At 44.2% G+C, this 15,143-nt stretch overlaps 1 protein-coding gene across 6 annotated transcripts in view; it reads right to left on the bottom strand.

The window, feature by feature from the left end:
* pald1a (phosphatase domain containing paladin 1a) overlaps window positions 1–15,143 on the bottom strand; it is a 48,576-nt gene that overhangs the window by 17,235 nt on the left and 16,198 nt on the right. For all 6 annotated transcript variants that reach the window (XM_076760326.1, XM_076760324.1, XM_076760327.1 and 3 more), the window contains exons 12-18: window positions 14,959–15,093; window positions 14,178–14,294; window positions 13,719–13,898; window positions 13,421–13,618; window positions 12,959–13,099; window positions 12,765–12,836; window positions 8,741–8,881 (exon numbers count right to left, since the gene is read on the bottom strand). In XM_076760326.1, coding sequence (XP_076616441.1) covers window positions 8,741–8,881; window positions 12,765–12,836; window positions 12,959–13,099; window positions 13,421–13,618; window positions 13,719–13,898; window positions 14,178–14,294; window positions 14,959–15,093 — 984 coding nt within the window. The remainder of the gene's footprint in view (window positions 1–8,740; window positions 8,882–12,764; window positions 12,837–12,958; window positions 13,100–13,420; window positions 13,619–13,718; window positions 13,899–14,177; window positions 14,295–14,958; window positions 15,094–15,143) is intronic.

Here is a 15,143-nt window from a genome sequence, read left to right as displayed (position 1 = left end):
CTGGAGAGGTGCCAGTTCACATCTGGGGCACTACTGAGATGCCCTTGACTGAGTCATTTAACCCCTAACTGCTCGGGAGGCCGTGCTATGCAACAGACCAGGGCTGGAAAATGGGACCAGCCACTGGCCAGACGCGGGTGAATTTTTGAGGTGGTGTTTGTGAGTTGGTGTGTTAAGGAGTGGTGTCTAACCATTGCTTGTTTTTACTGACACTGAGTTTCCTCAACTTGTTCCTCCACACTTTCCAAAATGGGGATATCCATTGAGGTTGGATGGTCAGGGACTACTTTGCGGCAGGAAAAAACAACATTTAGGTGTACGTAAAATGTCACTGACTATCATTTTCAGAGGAGCTGGGTTTTTTTTTTTTTTTTTAAGTAAACATCAGAAAAAAGTTTAACTTTGAGTTTAGTTTAGTTGAATCCCTGCATGGTGGCAGACAAGTGTCGCAGGCTGACCCTCCCATGGGCTCATTTGGTCAAAGACTGAACTGAGAAGAGCACATTATGGAGAGGTCCGTCTGCTTGACATATGGTGCCAATTACCAGCTGATGGGGTTGCTGAGGTAAAAAGGCCAATCCATATTGGCCCTTCCCACCCAGGTTTACACAAGCAGCCATTCATGACATGCTGCAAGAACACCTCCCACTCAAATCCTAAACCAAACCTCAACCTGTCGAGAGTGGACAGGCAGCCTACACATGGCTTCTTGACTCAATGTACAGACAACTCAAAGTCAAGTATACATGCTGATTTTCAGGTGGGTTCATTACAAAACAGAGTCCCACTGCAATTTTTGGAACTTGTTTCCATCCAGGCTGACAATATGCTGCCATAGTTTACAGAAGCCATATTACAACTATAATACTTGAATGGCAATGGGGCAATATACAAGACAATTAAATCAAACAGTAATAACGAATACCTGAAGCTAAAATTTGACATTTTTTTCTCTCTCTATCATTGTCTGACAAACTTTCATCATTGAATCGTGCCTAGCTCTGCACCTTCTTGTCACAAGTGAAAGCTCCTATCATCACTCTCTTTTCGTTCTGTCTACCTCTATAAAAACCACATGTTATATTTAAATTCTGCTTCTGTTAAAGTCTCTGTAAAGCTGTCTAACTTTCATTGCAAAGGTCATATATATTATTATACTAATAGTTGAGTTGTTAAAACACTTGGCATCCCTGCGTGTTCATCCCCTAGATGCTTGAAAATGTGTGAAAGTGAGAGAAGCATATGAACATATTTCTTATATATTCCTTTGGGTTGCATTATTTTTCTTTTTACATGCACTTCCATCTTCCTGAAAACCCGACCATCTACCCGTCCAGTCTGCTGCCTGCCAGGTTGGCCAGTAGCAAAGCAATCTAAGTTACATACATCATCTGGCTTCAAGCTGCAGAACTGATCTTTATGGATCAAGCTGGTGCCCAAAACTCATTTTTTTTAAAAGCAGCAGAGAAGCCATGTAGCAGCCGACGAGAGGAAAGGACGGAGATGCCTTTATGTTGATGGTTTCTACAGATTCCAGTCCTCTGTCTGTCTTTTTCCAGTCGCTCAGCCACACTACGCTGATTAAATCATGAAGTTGAGGTTGAGGTGGATTTGAGGGGCTAGCTGTGTCAATCTGTATACTGTATGTGCCATCAACCAGTCTGTCCATCTGGCCAAGGGCTTGAAAATGAATAAGGTCAGACACTTTGTCATTACATTACAAACAAATTCTTGTGGATTATGATCTCTATCAGAATATATTTAACCTTCCTTTAATATCTAAATCAAATATTTAACAGCCCTAGCCAACAATCAAACATTGTCTAACTCAAAAATAACCAAAAACTAAGGAACTAAAGAAGGAATGTGCTGCATAATCAATGGTCAATAGGCGTTTGACTGGAAAAGGCCAATTTCTCAGACAAACAGACAAGCAGAAATGCATCACGTGTCTGGAGAGCAGAGATTACAAAAGCCACAGGAGGAGACAGGGCTCATCAACTTAGCCTACACAGAGACTGGAATATCTGCCCACATTAACCACACGCATTATGGTACATTCTGTACGTGCACATGCCTGGCAACAGAGCACATGGAGACTCCCAGTGCGAATCAATCATTTACTGAGCTATCAAAATATCTTGCGCATGCAAACCCACCACTGGGGCATTAAACTGGTATGTCTGCGAGCTACAACTAATCAGACATTCAATATTTCAAAACCCACTGGAGTTCTAATCAAATTTGTACTCAGCCATAAATGACATTTCATCAATGCTGGTGCTTAACACCGACAATGTATTGATGGTTGGCTTTTCTTTCTTTTCTGTGTGAGCCACAGAGCTGATGTGGGGAACAGTACAGCGTGGTCAGACACTTTTTTTCAAATAATTATGGATGTATTGCCATGAATGGATGATTTCATTTAGCACCATGAACAGGCCAAATTTTACACTTCTCTAACACATTTGTCCTACGCAAATGATCACATTTCCAAGCCGGATTTTTTAGATTAACGCTAACAGTCCAAGATGCTGAACATGAACAGGTTACTATTATAACTGTCTGCATCCATCCTACATGCTAGACATCACACGCTGCATGTTAATATTACCGTTTGCAAGAATGGAAAAAATGTATGCATTACATAAACAACTGTGCAGTACCAAGCTAACATACTAAATATTAATATCACTAAATTTTTACCACCTGAGCACCTGTATAAAGTATCTGTGGAACGTGTTCAGGCCATCACCCCTTCTTATATTCACAAAAAACTATGCTCACCAGTGTTTGATCAAAACTGTGTCATTATAATTATTTCCAAGAATGAAATAATGCAGGAAAATTGTCACTTGGCATCATATTGTGAGCCGTCTCTGTGGAAAAGAAAACCCATTTGACAAGGCTGAGCTGAACGTTCCACGCTGACTGTGTGAGTTGTTGGCACTTCGGGAGTAGTTATGGCATCGTTAACACGGGATTCATCTGTTGCTCAACTGTCCTCACATATTAAACATGGCTCCCCCACTGGGGCACTGCAAAAGTGCAATTCTTGGAGCAACCCAACCAAGTCATGACTTCTGCATATCCCACATGGTTGGCATTTAAGTGACTTCACCACTGGGATTGTATTCCCTTAGGTATTTGTTCACTGCCAGTAGCTAGCTAGTGTGAAAGCTTAGACAAAAAAAGGTGGACCTTTTCCTAGTGAAATGATTTGGGGCTTAGCAGGATCCATCAGATACCACGACCACAGCGACTGGGGGCATGCTTAAACACTCATGCACGGCTTTGGAGGTAGTTATTCCTGGTCTGTGGGCCTGGGGCAATGACAGGTTTAGTGTGTGGGGGCAGGAAATGGCAACCCTTCTGTGCAGTGCTCAGCAAGGTCTTAAGCGCTGTGGTTACGAGGGGGATGGGGGACATGAGGGAGGTCAGGGCAAAGGGCAGGCCAGGGCAGTTCACTTATTCAGGGTAAAAGGGGGACAGACTACAAGGAAAACATAACGATTTCTGAAGCGGTCAGTGGACGGTAAGATAAATTGCGGTATTTTGCATGTTTAAATAAAGTCAACTTAACAAGAAAAAATAGTGAGATGATCACAAACCTCTAAAGATACGGTACACACCTTCATTGTGCAGAGCAGCAATTTGTGAGCTCAATGTATGAATATATCCTCTGACATTCACTTGCGATGGACACAGGGTTGTTCAATGAGCAAAAGAAGCCTAGAGACAAGCCAACATCACCCCCTCGGACAGTAAGTTTGAGGGAAGTGACAGCGAGGAAGAATTCATCCCAGACTCAGGTTTGAGAGGCAGAAACATCATGACATCATGCAGTATAATTCATTTGAAACTTCACATAGCAACCAAGTAGAAGAAAACTGAGTGCGCGTATATAAGGTACACCAGTAATTAACTTCATGCTTTATTTTCTGGTTAGACCAAAATAACAACATTTGTTCTGATAGTCGAGTGTTATTCTGTGGAAAATTACATTTTAAATGGATTCAGATCAGGCACTGGAGAGCATGCCAGCTCTCTGCAGCAAAATGGTGAAGAGGAGCCATATGACACAAAGTGACTATTGTATTATTGTACAATAGATTTCATTATAGATCATAATTGTTTTTTTTTTTTCATTGTTTGTGGTGATTAACAGGTTATTTGCGTGTATTTGTTCTGAAAGCGCAGTTCACCAGGTGATTTCACTGATTAGCTCCTCGCCTTTGGTTGAAGACGTGATAAACAGTGAAATAAGCTGGTAGTGCATCAAACAAAGAGCTGCCTACGCTCAGCCTTCCACTGCATGTAGAGATATAAATCATACTATGAGGAGAGTCGAGATTAGTCCCCTGACAGAGATCAGAAAGACAGAAAACCTTGCCGCATGCAGTTTTTCTTCCTGTTGTTTCTGATATCTGCTGCAAATATACAACGTGAGCTATAGCTTTGAGACAAGGTACATAAATCATCAATGACAGAAATATATGAGGTCAGCATCAACATATCAAGTGAGTCAGGGGCCCTCTAATGGATCATGGCATATTAGACATAAGAGGGCACAATAAACAAACACTCACTGGGTGTATTAGAGTACCATTTGAAGCCATTTACAGCTGTGGAAACTCCCTTAAAATAAATGAGCTCCTGAATAGCAACTGACTTGTAGCACCTGTCTATAACCCCCAGGCTCACCAAACCCCTCCAGAAAGTCCCCCAGAGATACTTTATTTACCTCTATGTGTACTGACTGACGCACACACACACACACACACACACACACAGTCCCAACTCTCTGGACTAATGGTGCACAGAGACGGTGTTATCCATGTCCAAACAGCTCAAATGGTTGCACCTGCTCAGATGGGATTCGGTCAAAATAAGTCATTCTGTAGGCAGCCACAGCAAATACTGTTATTGGCATTGGCATGTGAGAGGCTGGAAATTATGAATAAAAACAACAACCTCTGGCTCTCCCACTTTGCTCCCTCCCACGCAGTGCTGGATCTAAATAAGAGCCTCTTTTCAGGAATGGCGAGTCAACGAACACTTAAGGCAAGAAGAAGAATAACGTGTCTCTGGCTCAGGTAGGATCATTTTCCTGCCAATGTTTCCTTTGGCTGTTACCAACCAAACCTTGTAATTGGCCCACTTGGGTCGAGTGGTCATCCTAAGTGAGAAGAAAACTGTTAACACAAAGACCCTTGAGTCAGGGGAGTATTAAAAGATAGCCGAGATTTCAGCGCAAAGCTGCAAAATGCTACTTCCAAAGCGGACACTGTGGTCCATTAACCTTAAAGCGTGACTGCCTCTTACTTTGCCACCACAGAACTTCCTCATTGTCTTTCTTCCTAATCCCTTGCTCTCAATCTGGCTGTCAGTGCTGCGGTGGTCCCCTCAACCTCCACAAACACGGAGCGTTGAGCCCCACTTCCTCCCCCCTTCTTCTCTCCTAAAGACGTCCACTACCTTTCCTCGAGAAAACCTGCTCACAGCATTCTCCCCTTTCTGAAAATATTTTTCCACTGCCCCGTCCAAACCATGAGGGCCTTTCTTTGGACACACACACACAGCATGGTTTGCCGCTCATTCAGTCTTACTCTGTGCGTTTCAGCTTTCTCAACGCCCGGGTGAAAAAGCTTTGAATTTTTGAAAATGGCTGAAACTTTCGCCCAACAAAAAGGATTAGGAGTTGGGTTCCTGAGATTGCTCGATTAGACAATTTCTCCATTTCTGCAACTCCGCTCTCTTTGCTTTTAATATCCTCTTGATGGACTGGGTGAAAGGCTTATTTCCTGTACATGTGTGTGGGAAGTCCCGGACAGGATAAATCAGACAAGGATCTGCAATCAACAGCCTGGTGGGGAAGTGGTTGTGGGGAAGCAAAGAATCAGAGGGGTAAGGGCTGTTGGTGTATCAGCTAAGAACCATCAGATTCTCTGATCAGGTCAAAATTACTTCTAATATCCGATAAATTGAGCCTTTGTGTCAAAACCAACTATATCACCTTTAGACACACAAAGCTCCACAAAGAAAGGGAACAATATCAAATGCCAGCGTGCACCGATTGCTTGAGGCGATTGTCTTGCTCAAACTGGCTTCACGGTGGACAGAGAGGCCCCTGCAGCTGATTCCTGTGCAGGAGACAGGAGGAAGAGGAGGAGCAGGAGGAAGAGGAGGAGGAGGAGGTGGAGAGGAAGTAACCTCTCCACTGCGCTGGCACTGATGTTGGAGGATGCGTCTGCAATGCGAGGTCATGCCTGGTCGGCAGCAGGGATTTACAGGCCCTTCAAGAAGAAGCCACCGCTGACCGCCCCCTCATTCGCCAAAAAAACCCCACCCAGCGCCCCCACCTCCATCCCCCCCTTCCCAGGCCCCTCTGGGAGCTGGCGGACGGTTCGGGTCCCAGTGTAAATATATTTTTTCTCTATCAAAGACACATTTTCCAACCACTGTCAAAGGGGAGGAGGGTGATTTGGAGGGGAGAGGGCTGCGAGGAGAGAGAGCGGGGGTGAAATTTTTCCCCTCTTCTTCCCCCCTCGCTCGTCTGCTGCTTTCTGCCGGGTTCTAGCAACATCTGGCACTGTTTATCACCTGGCCTGCTGGTTCAGGCAGGAAGCGAAAGGCTGAAAGGAGGACATAGTGCCAACCTGAGGTCTGCTATAGCAGGTTAAAAGATCATTCTGTTCATGACAATTTGGGTCAGATTTCTGCAGATGTGGCCGTCATTTCTGCTGGTTATGATAACACTTTACGATAACCAAGTCATTGCGGAAATCTGGAAACACAGTAACATGACTAAAAAGAAGTCTGATGAGGCAAATAAGGAGAACTGGGCAAGCACACCTGGTAGGTCAGGTATGACAGTCAGAATGGTCTAAACTGAACCTGAAAGTCAATAATGGATGTTTACGACAGATAGTTTGGGTAGTACTGTTGTTGTTCACCTTCGTTTTCTCCTCCAAATAAGGTTGGCCACGTTGGGAGTTTATTTAAAACTTGTGATTGTTTGACCGCTCAGGTTTCCTTCCCTGTCACGTCCACAGATCTCAGCATTTAAAAAGGTGCCCTGTTGATCTTCTTATAAACAAACAAAAGTTCTGCTCACATCCAGCATTTCTAACAAAAACATGTGTGTTTCCTTCTGCATAAAACATCTGCAAAGCTGATTTTTACATGTTTTAAATCATGCATTGTTTGGAGTCGCGTTAGCTTGCTGACATATTGCTACGCTACGCTGCAGCTGCCAACTGTTGATCAGTTTCATCAATTTGGTGATATTGCCGGCAGGAGTGTGCATCGCATGGGTGTGCGTGATACAAATAAAGTCTGGGTTTACTCGTAAAAACATTGCCCTAAAGTAATACTACTGGTCAAAAACTTCACACAACTACGACAAACGGAACCAATTTCAATGATCCTTTTGAACTCTGGACAGTTTGAAGTCATTTGGACCTCACAATATTAAAAATATAAATGTGTGCAAAATGTATGTGCAAAACTCTTGTTTCTGCTTATACAAATTACCTAATTGATTTGAAAGTGAGCCGATAGCGAGCCCTTTCCTGGAGCCTGGCATCAGAAAGTGACAGACGGGGGAGAGAATATAGGCGAAAGACATGCTTCGTAGGACAATGAGGCCCATTGATACGGTGGAGACAGGACCGGCTGCCTCCAGCGCGCTGAGAACGGCTGACGGTGCACAGAGGCACAATGATTACAGTCTGCATTACAAATGGCTAAAACAGAGCCGTGGTCCTGCAGAGGCCACAGCATCAGGGGAGACCTTGTCCAGACAGGTCTTTGAAACACCACTACAAGCCTTGCTCAGCGTACAGAATGTCTAAACGACCTTTGAGAGATGAGTCGCAGCTTCTTTTCATTCCTTTCTCACAATGCAAAGATGAAAAATACTTCTCCTTGTCTGCTTCTCCTTACCTGCATTTCCTCTGTGTGGTTAAATATTCAATAAAGGGAAACTAATAAACTTAGCTCATCAGTGGACTTGACACTGAAAGACAATCAGTGCATGTAGCGAACAAAGCAGCTGATATGTTATTTAATACCACTTAGACCACTGACAGCCCAAGTGTGCCCTTGTGTTTAGCACAGCAGGCAAACTAAATAAAACTTCAAGAGGTCAAGCCTGAAAATCCCACAAGTAATCATTTATTTTCCTGCCTTTTTTCCTTTCACTCGTTTCTGCTTAGACCCAAAGGAATTCCATTGAGTTTTACAGTTATGTTGCACCACAATCATTTTCCACGCTCTGCAGCTCGTGCCTGCAGAGCAGCGGATCCCTCTCATTCATGTCTCTCCAAGGAGCAGCTGTAAAAGACATCTAAACAAGTTTTTGACGCCATCTATGGGGCTCATGTGAAACTGCACCTGAATCCTGAATAACATGCTGATTATGTCCCAGCATGAAGAGCACAGATTCTAAAGTATTTTTTGTCAGATTACCTTCTTGAGTGAAAAATATGTTAAGATTTAATTGACAATTCAGACACTGTCCAGGAGGCTTAGAGGAATATATCACGACTCCTAGCCAAAATCTCCCAAAATGTCCAACCCGCAAGGTTTAGAATCAAACTGGTCCTCACAGAGATAGAAGCTCCAGAGCAAACACATCTCCAGTTTTTACCTATTCATGCCGAATATTTACCTATGGATGTGGATGTCATGCATTCTTAACAGCAGCTAATGAGCACTGTGGGGAGACGTGCTGTACCTGTCTGTACGTGGAGATGATGATCTCTCTCAGATGGTAATGCATGGGGGTCATGGTCTCGCTGACAGAGTCCAGGGCCATGTCCACCTCCCTCTTCATCCTGTGGCCGTCGGGGAGCAGACGCACCAGCTGCATCACAACCTGCATAGCGGAAACAGTAGGGATTCATTATACAGCTTCTCTCCACGGCATGTTCAAAACATGACAGGACTGCACAATTCAACTAACACCACTAACTCTGGCACATCTGCCTCCCACCTGACAATGTTTTTTGCTATTATAATGAGGGAGAACAATGTGGCACCCACAGAACCGTTCAGCAGGGTCATCATTTAGTCAAAAAAAAAAAAAAAAAGATGTTTTCTGAGCGCAAAAACTTTGCAAAACTATGCAGATTTTGTTCTGAAGCTACAAATTCTTTGTCTGTATCTTATTAATTTAAAGTGGCTGAAAATCCATCTCACCACAAGCTCCACTTGGCAGCTGTCAGTCGTGTCGCTTGCTCTTCCTCAGCAGAGGGAGTTTGCTCCATTGTCATTGTATTGTGAATCTTCAACTTCCCATTTTTCTAAGCTTTCTGAATTGTTCTCATTTAAGCTGGCTTACAAGGTGAGATGGAGAGCTTATTCTTGACCTTGGGAACAGCAGCTGACAACAGAACATCAACACAAGCAGGTATTTAGCAGCTGCTCTGATGCTTCTGAAGCCACGCGTCACATGATCCACCTTGTGGGGATTTCGTGGTGACAACTGCTGTTTCCAGAAGCAAGAATCAACTAAACAATCATATATTTCAAAATCTACTTTGTCTTTTAAGTCCTTTCTACTTACTAACTTTACTGACCGTTTTTTTGTCTTTTGTCCTTGTATGTGCACACATAATTGGTCAAAAAAACCTGATTCTGATTCTCTGATGTCTATACATGCACCTACTTGTTGTATACATTCCTAATTTAAGTGTATTGAAATATGCTATATAATAGAGTTGCCATGCCAAGAATTTAGGTTTCTATATCTTCTACTGTATGCATTATGTAAATGAATTACCTTTATGTATGAAATATGCTCTATAAATGATGCTGCCTCGGCCTGAAGCAACAGCAGCATCTGCCATCCTCATGTCATGCCAAAATGTGCACTTTTGTAGCGTTAATATTCATAGAAATACTATGAGAACTGATTAAAACAACAGGCAAACTGTCAGTCCTTTGAGGTCAGTTGATAAGAAGAGGACAGCCTATCAATCCTGACCTAATTGAAATATTCCAGTGTGTGTCAGCATGTTCATCTACAGTGTTGACCTAACTGAAACGGAGAATGTTTCCATCAGCGCCGTGTGCCTGTCGGCTGCCAGCCAGTTTACTAAACCTTGTCGGTGGCCTCTCTGCAGCTGGTTTACTTTAGATAGTGACGATAACGCAGATAATAAGAGCAATAAGAAGAAGGAGCAGGAGGCAGAGAGGGAGGAAAACCAAAGAGCAGGATCAGAGAACAGAACAGGCCTGCAGGCAAAACCCTATTTTCTCATTCAGTGTGTGTGTCAGAGCAGCGGCATCAGCATGCAGCCTGGCCGCTGCCCCCGAGAAAAAAAAACACAATCTGTGTCAGGCTGCAGAAAATCTTTACAGTTTTCTGTATTCTCCAACCTGCACGTCACAGATGGACTTTACAACAACAACTGGTCCTTTAAAAAAAAATCATAAAGAGCCAGTTTCCCATCTTCAACTCGGACTTTTCGGTTATGTGTCTGCGTGTACTTCAGGTTGATGTGATGACTGACGTGCATATAAGTACACTTCAGCAACTTTTTCTAGATCCGGCAGTTACGGAGCAACGTTATCATTAATGTCGTCATGTTTCTGATGAATGTAAGTCTACCACCACCTGAGGGAAATATCTGGCTCTTTAGCAGCTAAACGCTCCACTATGTTCACCAGCTGGTCGCTACCTGTGTCTTTCTGCTGTCTGGTGCTGAGCCAATGACTGATGACTGATGCCAATATTTACAGAGCAGGGCAGGGCAGCCAATGGCTGACACATAAAGCAGATACCATGCGGCTGTTTGTTGCATCTGATAAAATACAACAATTAACTAACAATAACAAATGAGACAGGATTGCTGAACTTAAATAAACTTGTATTTAACACTGTTGTTACTGTCTGCAGAATGAGCAGCTTCAGAGATGTCGGTAGCTGCAGTCTGGACACGCTTGTGAGCGCTGGTGAATATCTGGGTTCAGCCAGATTTAATCTGTCACTCACTCAATCAAACACGAGTTACCATTCCTGAACAAGCACGCCTTGACTAAACAACCCTGCCGCTATCCATCTGCGGCGGTTCTGTTTTTCTACTAATGGAATTTGGCAACCGCACAAACACATTTAGCAGGGGAAAAAAAGCTATCAGCAGTCGTGGGGTGCCGCCAGGACCGGGAGAGGCTGCACAGAAAGCTGCCGAGACAGAGCTGCTGCCAGCTGCAGAGACAGCTCGCAGCAGCTGGGTGAAATCGGTCCGTGGTGAACCCTGTGTCCTCTCCCTGCTCCTGGCACCACGTTGCACCGGGAGCCTCATCTCAGCTGCATTCACTTGCAATCAGACATCAGATTTCCACTCTTGTAAACTTCTGACCAGCCACAGCTTTTCATATATGAAAACGGTAGATTGATCCCTGGAACCAAAACAGTAAACTTCAAGACACTGTATCACACCAGTTTCTACACTACACCAGGAGATGATTAGCTAACATCACTCCACGTAACGCTTTGGACCTCACAGCTGTGGCAATGCCTATTTTGGCAGATAAGGCAATGGGGATGGCAGCATCACACATCCTTCAGAGGCAGAGAACTGGAGGCAGGCAAGGTCTCCGTGGCGACCACTCTGCGTATCCCAGAAACTCCGGTGGCAGCGGGGCTGTGATTGGCACGTTGTATTGTGTGCCTGCAGGGTTCGGCCTCCTTCTGTGTGTCCATGTTTACAGTCCCGAGGACACTGCCAGCAGGTTCCAACCTCTGATTCACTGTCACAAGAAAAAACACCCAGCAGCCCTAATTCACAGCCACCGCTCAGAACAGAGGAGAAAGGCTTTGGCGTCTGCCTTTGTTTGGCCAAAGCCTTCAATCACAGACGCAGGAGGCTGGAGTTTAGAAAGCTAAAAGGGGCTGCAGAGTCCCCTGTTTGTCTGGAGGAACTGGAGTTGTTCCTGCTGTTCTTAGGACTAATGCCTGGCGCATATGAGAGGATTTTCAGATAATAATATAAACAAAAATAAAACACTCCCGCAACTGTCAGTAGTGGTGTGAGGCCAGCGTGAGGAAAACCTGCACAAAATGTTAATGCATGTTATGTTTCCTGCAGCAGCATACCCATCACAACTGAACAGAAGAAAGAAACAAGTGCAACCTACAGAAACTCAAACTCAGCAGAGAGTTGGAGGCTTTAAACGTGACCATTCAGAACAGTAATTTCATTTTCCATTAATATCCTTTACTTTTCTTTAACTCAAGTGGTGAGATGCACAGATGTCACATGTTTTTTCTCAGATTAAAATGAAAACTAAAACTAATCGTGATGAAGATAAGAAGCCGCTTCGGTCACCTCCCCTACGCTGTTTGTTTTCTGAAATATCTGCCGAAGAGCGGCCACAGATCACATCTCAGTATCAGCACCGATGTGAACATGGCTGCGATGACGGGAACTGAACATGTAACTGAAAGAAAACATGGACCTGAAAGAGAGGTCTGAGCAGTAACCCTTGCGGTGCTCCAACGAAGGATTATTTTTCATCATTGATTGCTGATTTTGTTCATAAAGTGTCTCCGTGTGATTTCCCACAGTCAAAGATGGAAACTTGAAAGTCAGACCAACCAGTCCGAAACCAAAAGATGATCAGTTCCATGAAAAAAAATAATAAAATCCTCACATTCAAGATGACTGAACCAGCATGTACTTGGCATATTTGCATAAAGAAGCCTAAAATGATGATTTCCAACATATCTGACCTTGTTTTTAACGTGTGCCTACCTCAAATTCTCCTTTTGTGTACTTGGCGTCAGGAACACTCACAATCTCATCATCTGCAAACTCTGGAAAGCCCTGCAGGAGGAAGACACCACGCCTGATCTTATTTTGGATGATGAAATCAATGCAGCCACGTTATCTTTCTATGATACTGAAGGCCATAATGAACGTGCAGAAGACTCAAGGAGGTGTCTCACGTTAAAGTGCCAGAGAGTCAGAACAGCGACAACCATGGCGGTCGTGGTCCTGCCTTTGCCGTTAGAGCAGTTGAAAACAAAGGCTGAGTGAGAGTCCTCAGCCAAGGAGCCCTTCATGGCCTCCAACAGCTTATCAAACTCCTGAGAACAAGAACACACACACAGTTCATGTAGGAACACACAAACTCGACCAAAACATCCCTTCAAGATATGAATTTATTAATTCATTTATTTATTTTACATCATTCCAATAGAAATCTGCAGAATTAACAAAGCTGATGAGTAGCTGTGCTGATGTTTAAAACCTCAGTACGACAGTAACATTCTTGACCACTAGAGGGAGCAAAAGGCCTATTCATCGTCACCCCCCTTCATGACAAGCAGCTACCACAGGAACCTATGAGCTGTGAAGTGTTTCTGCGGCTCATGCCTGCATGTTTGTGAGCACATTCGCATCTCTACCTCCTCCCTGGGCGCGCTGCAGTCCGGCAGAGGGATGCGTTTGTAGACGAGGCCCTGGTGGGAGCTTATGTGCTGGTTGAAGATCTCCCGGACCGTCAGGCAGCTTTTAAACATCTTCATCTGTTTCTCCTGCTCCAGCATCACCTCAAGCCACTTCTGAGCTCGCAGGATCTCCTCCTTCAGAGACGTCTCCAGCTTCTACACACCGGGACGGGACACAAGAAGGCTTTCACTTCAACTGTGTGAAGCTAGAAGAAATTCTAAAGCTTATGACAGTAAAGCTTCCATTTCACTTTACCTCTATGAGCTGTGGGTCAGACGACGGGATTGAAATGTGCTGGTCCAGGCATGACGGCTCCCTTGGTGTAAAAATCTGACCATTCCCTTCCAGCACCAGCTCCTCCTGCAAGTTGACCCACAACACGTGGCTGTGCTTCCTCTTCTCGTCCGTCAGGTGCGCCAAAACTGCTCCGGCAGCCTGCACACAGCAAGTTTACAATTAGACGGCAAGGAGCTGGAAGTCCGGCTTCAGCATCCTGAGGTGGGAGTGTGACTCTTCACCAAATCATCATGAGTCATTCCTGGGAGTCTATTTGTATGCTTATGAATATTCATGACTGCAAGAATGTGTATTAGTGATGTGGGAATAAATGTGCTAAGTCAGTCTGTTACAGCAAAACTTAATATTTAAAAAAAATCCAAAGGATTAGATCTTTATGTGATGATCACAGAGGAAATGTGAGGGGATCTGCTGCACCTCTGATGTTGGCTGAGCCACTCCATAAACGGGCATCTTGGGCACTCGTCTGAAGTTGACCGCCTTCATCTCCTTCACGGTGCTGAGCACATCCGGAGCCAAGCACTCATCAGCAACCTGTGCAGACACATGTGGCTACACATTACTCCTAATGTACAGATGATTATGTGACTGTGTGGGGAGACGATGAGACATTAACGTGGCAGCTCCATCAGTGTAACATTAGAATTATCACCCTGTAGTTGTTTGCTTCCACCAGCGAGTCAAGTTGCAGTTTACGTCCATGTCTGTGTAGACTCATGTAATATATGTAGTGATGAATTTTAAAGTATTTAAGTGTATTTCTTGGTGAAATGGAGGACTGATAGAGAGCTTCATCACATGGTGCAACAACAATCACCTGAAGCTCAATATCAGCAGAATCAACAAGCTTCTGCTGGACTACAATGCTTCAAATATGGATGCTGCTATATATAATGTCAGCACTCCATTTTATATTATGAGACACTAATGGGTCACAGTGACCTAATGAAACCTAGTCAATTTAAATGCACTCCTGAGAAATCGTGGTCATGAGAATGGGACAGACAGCTTGAAAACATAATGTCTGGCGGCGCAGAGGCAATACAAAAAAACAGCAGTGGTATTTGTTTGCATAAACACTGAGGACACATCTGTATCCTGCACGATATGTTTTTTTCTTCGCATTACAGACAAAGCTGTAATCATGATTCAAACGATAACAGCATAAATCTTCTGTGTGCGCGCCTGATTTCCTCACCAGGACGCGAGCTCCTCTGGTGACCAGCTCGGCCGGGGCTGACAGTTCTGACAGATCCATGCGGGCCAGCAGCCTGTACAGCCACGCGTGGCAGCACATCCACTGGCTGAAGTTGGACACGAAGGCAAGAGGAAACTGCAAAATGCAGCATACAGTTACAACTCTTTTAATGGCTTGCAACCTTT

The sequence above is a fragment of the Chaetodon auriga genome, chromosome 20 (genome assembly GCF_051107435.1).
Source record: "Chaetodon auriga isolate fChaAug3 chromosome 20, fChaAug3.hap1, whole genome shotgun sequence".
Lineage (NCBI taxonomy): Eukaryota > Metazoa > Chordata > Actinopteri > Chaetodontiformes > Chaetodontidae > Chaetodon > Chaetodon auriga.
Note: the sequence above shows the minus strand (reverse complement) of the source record. Positions and strands in the feature narration are given on the sequence as shown.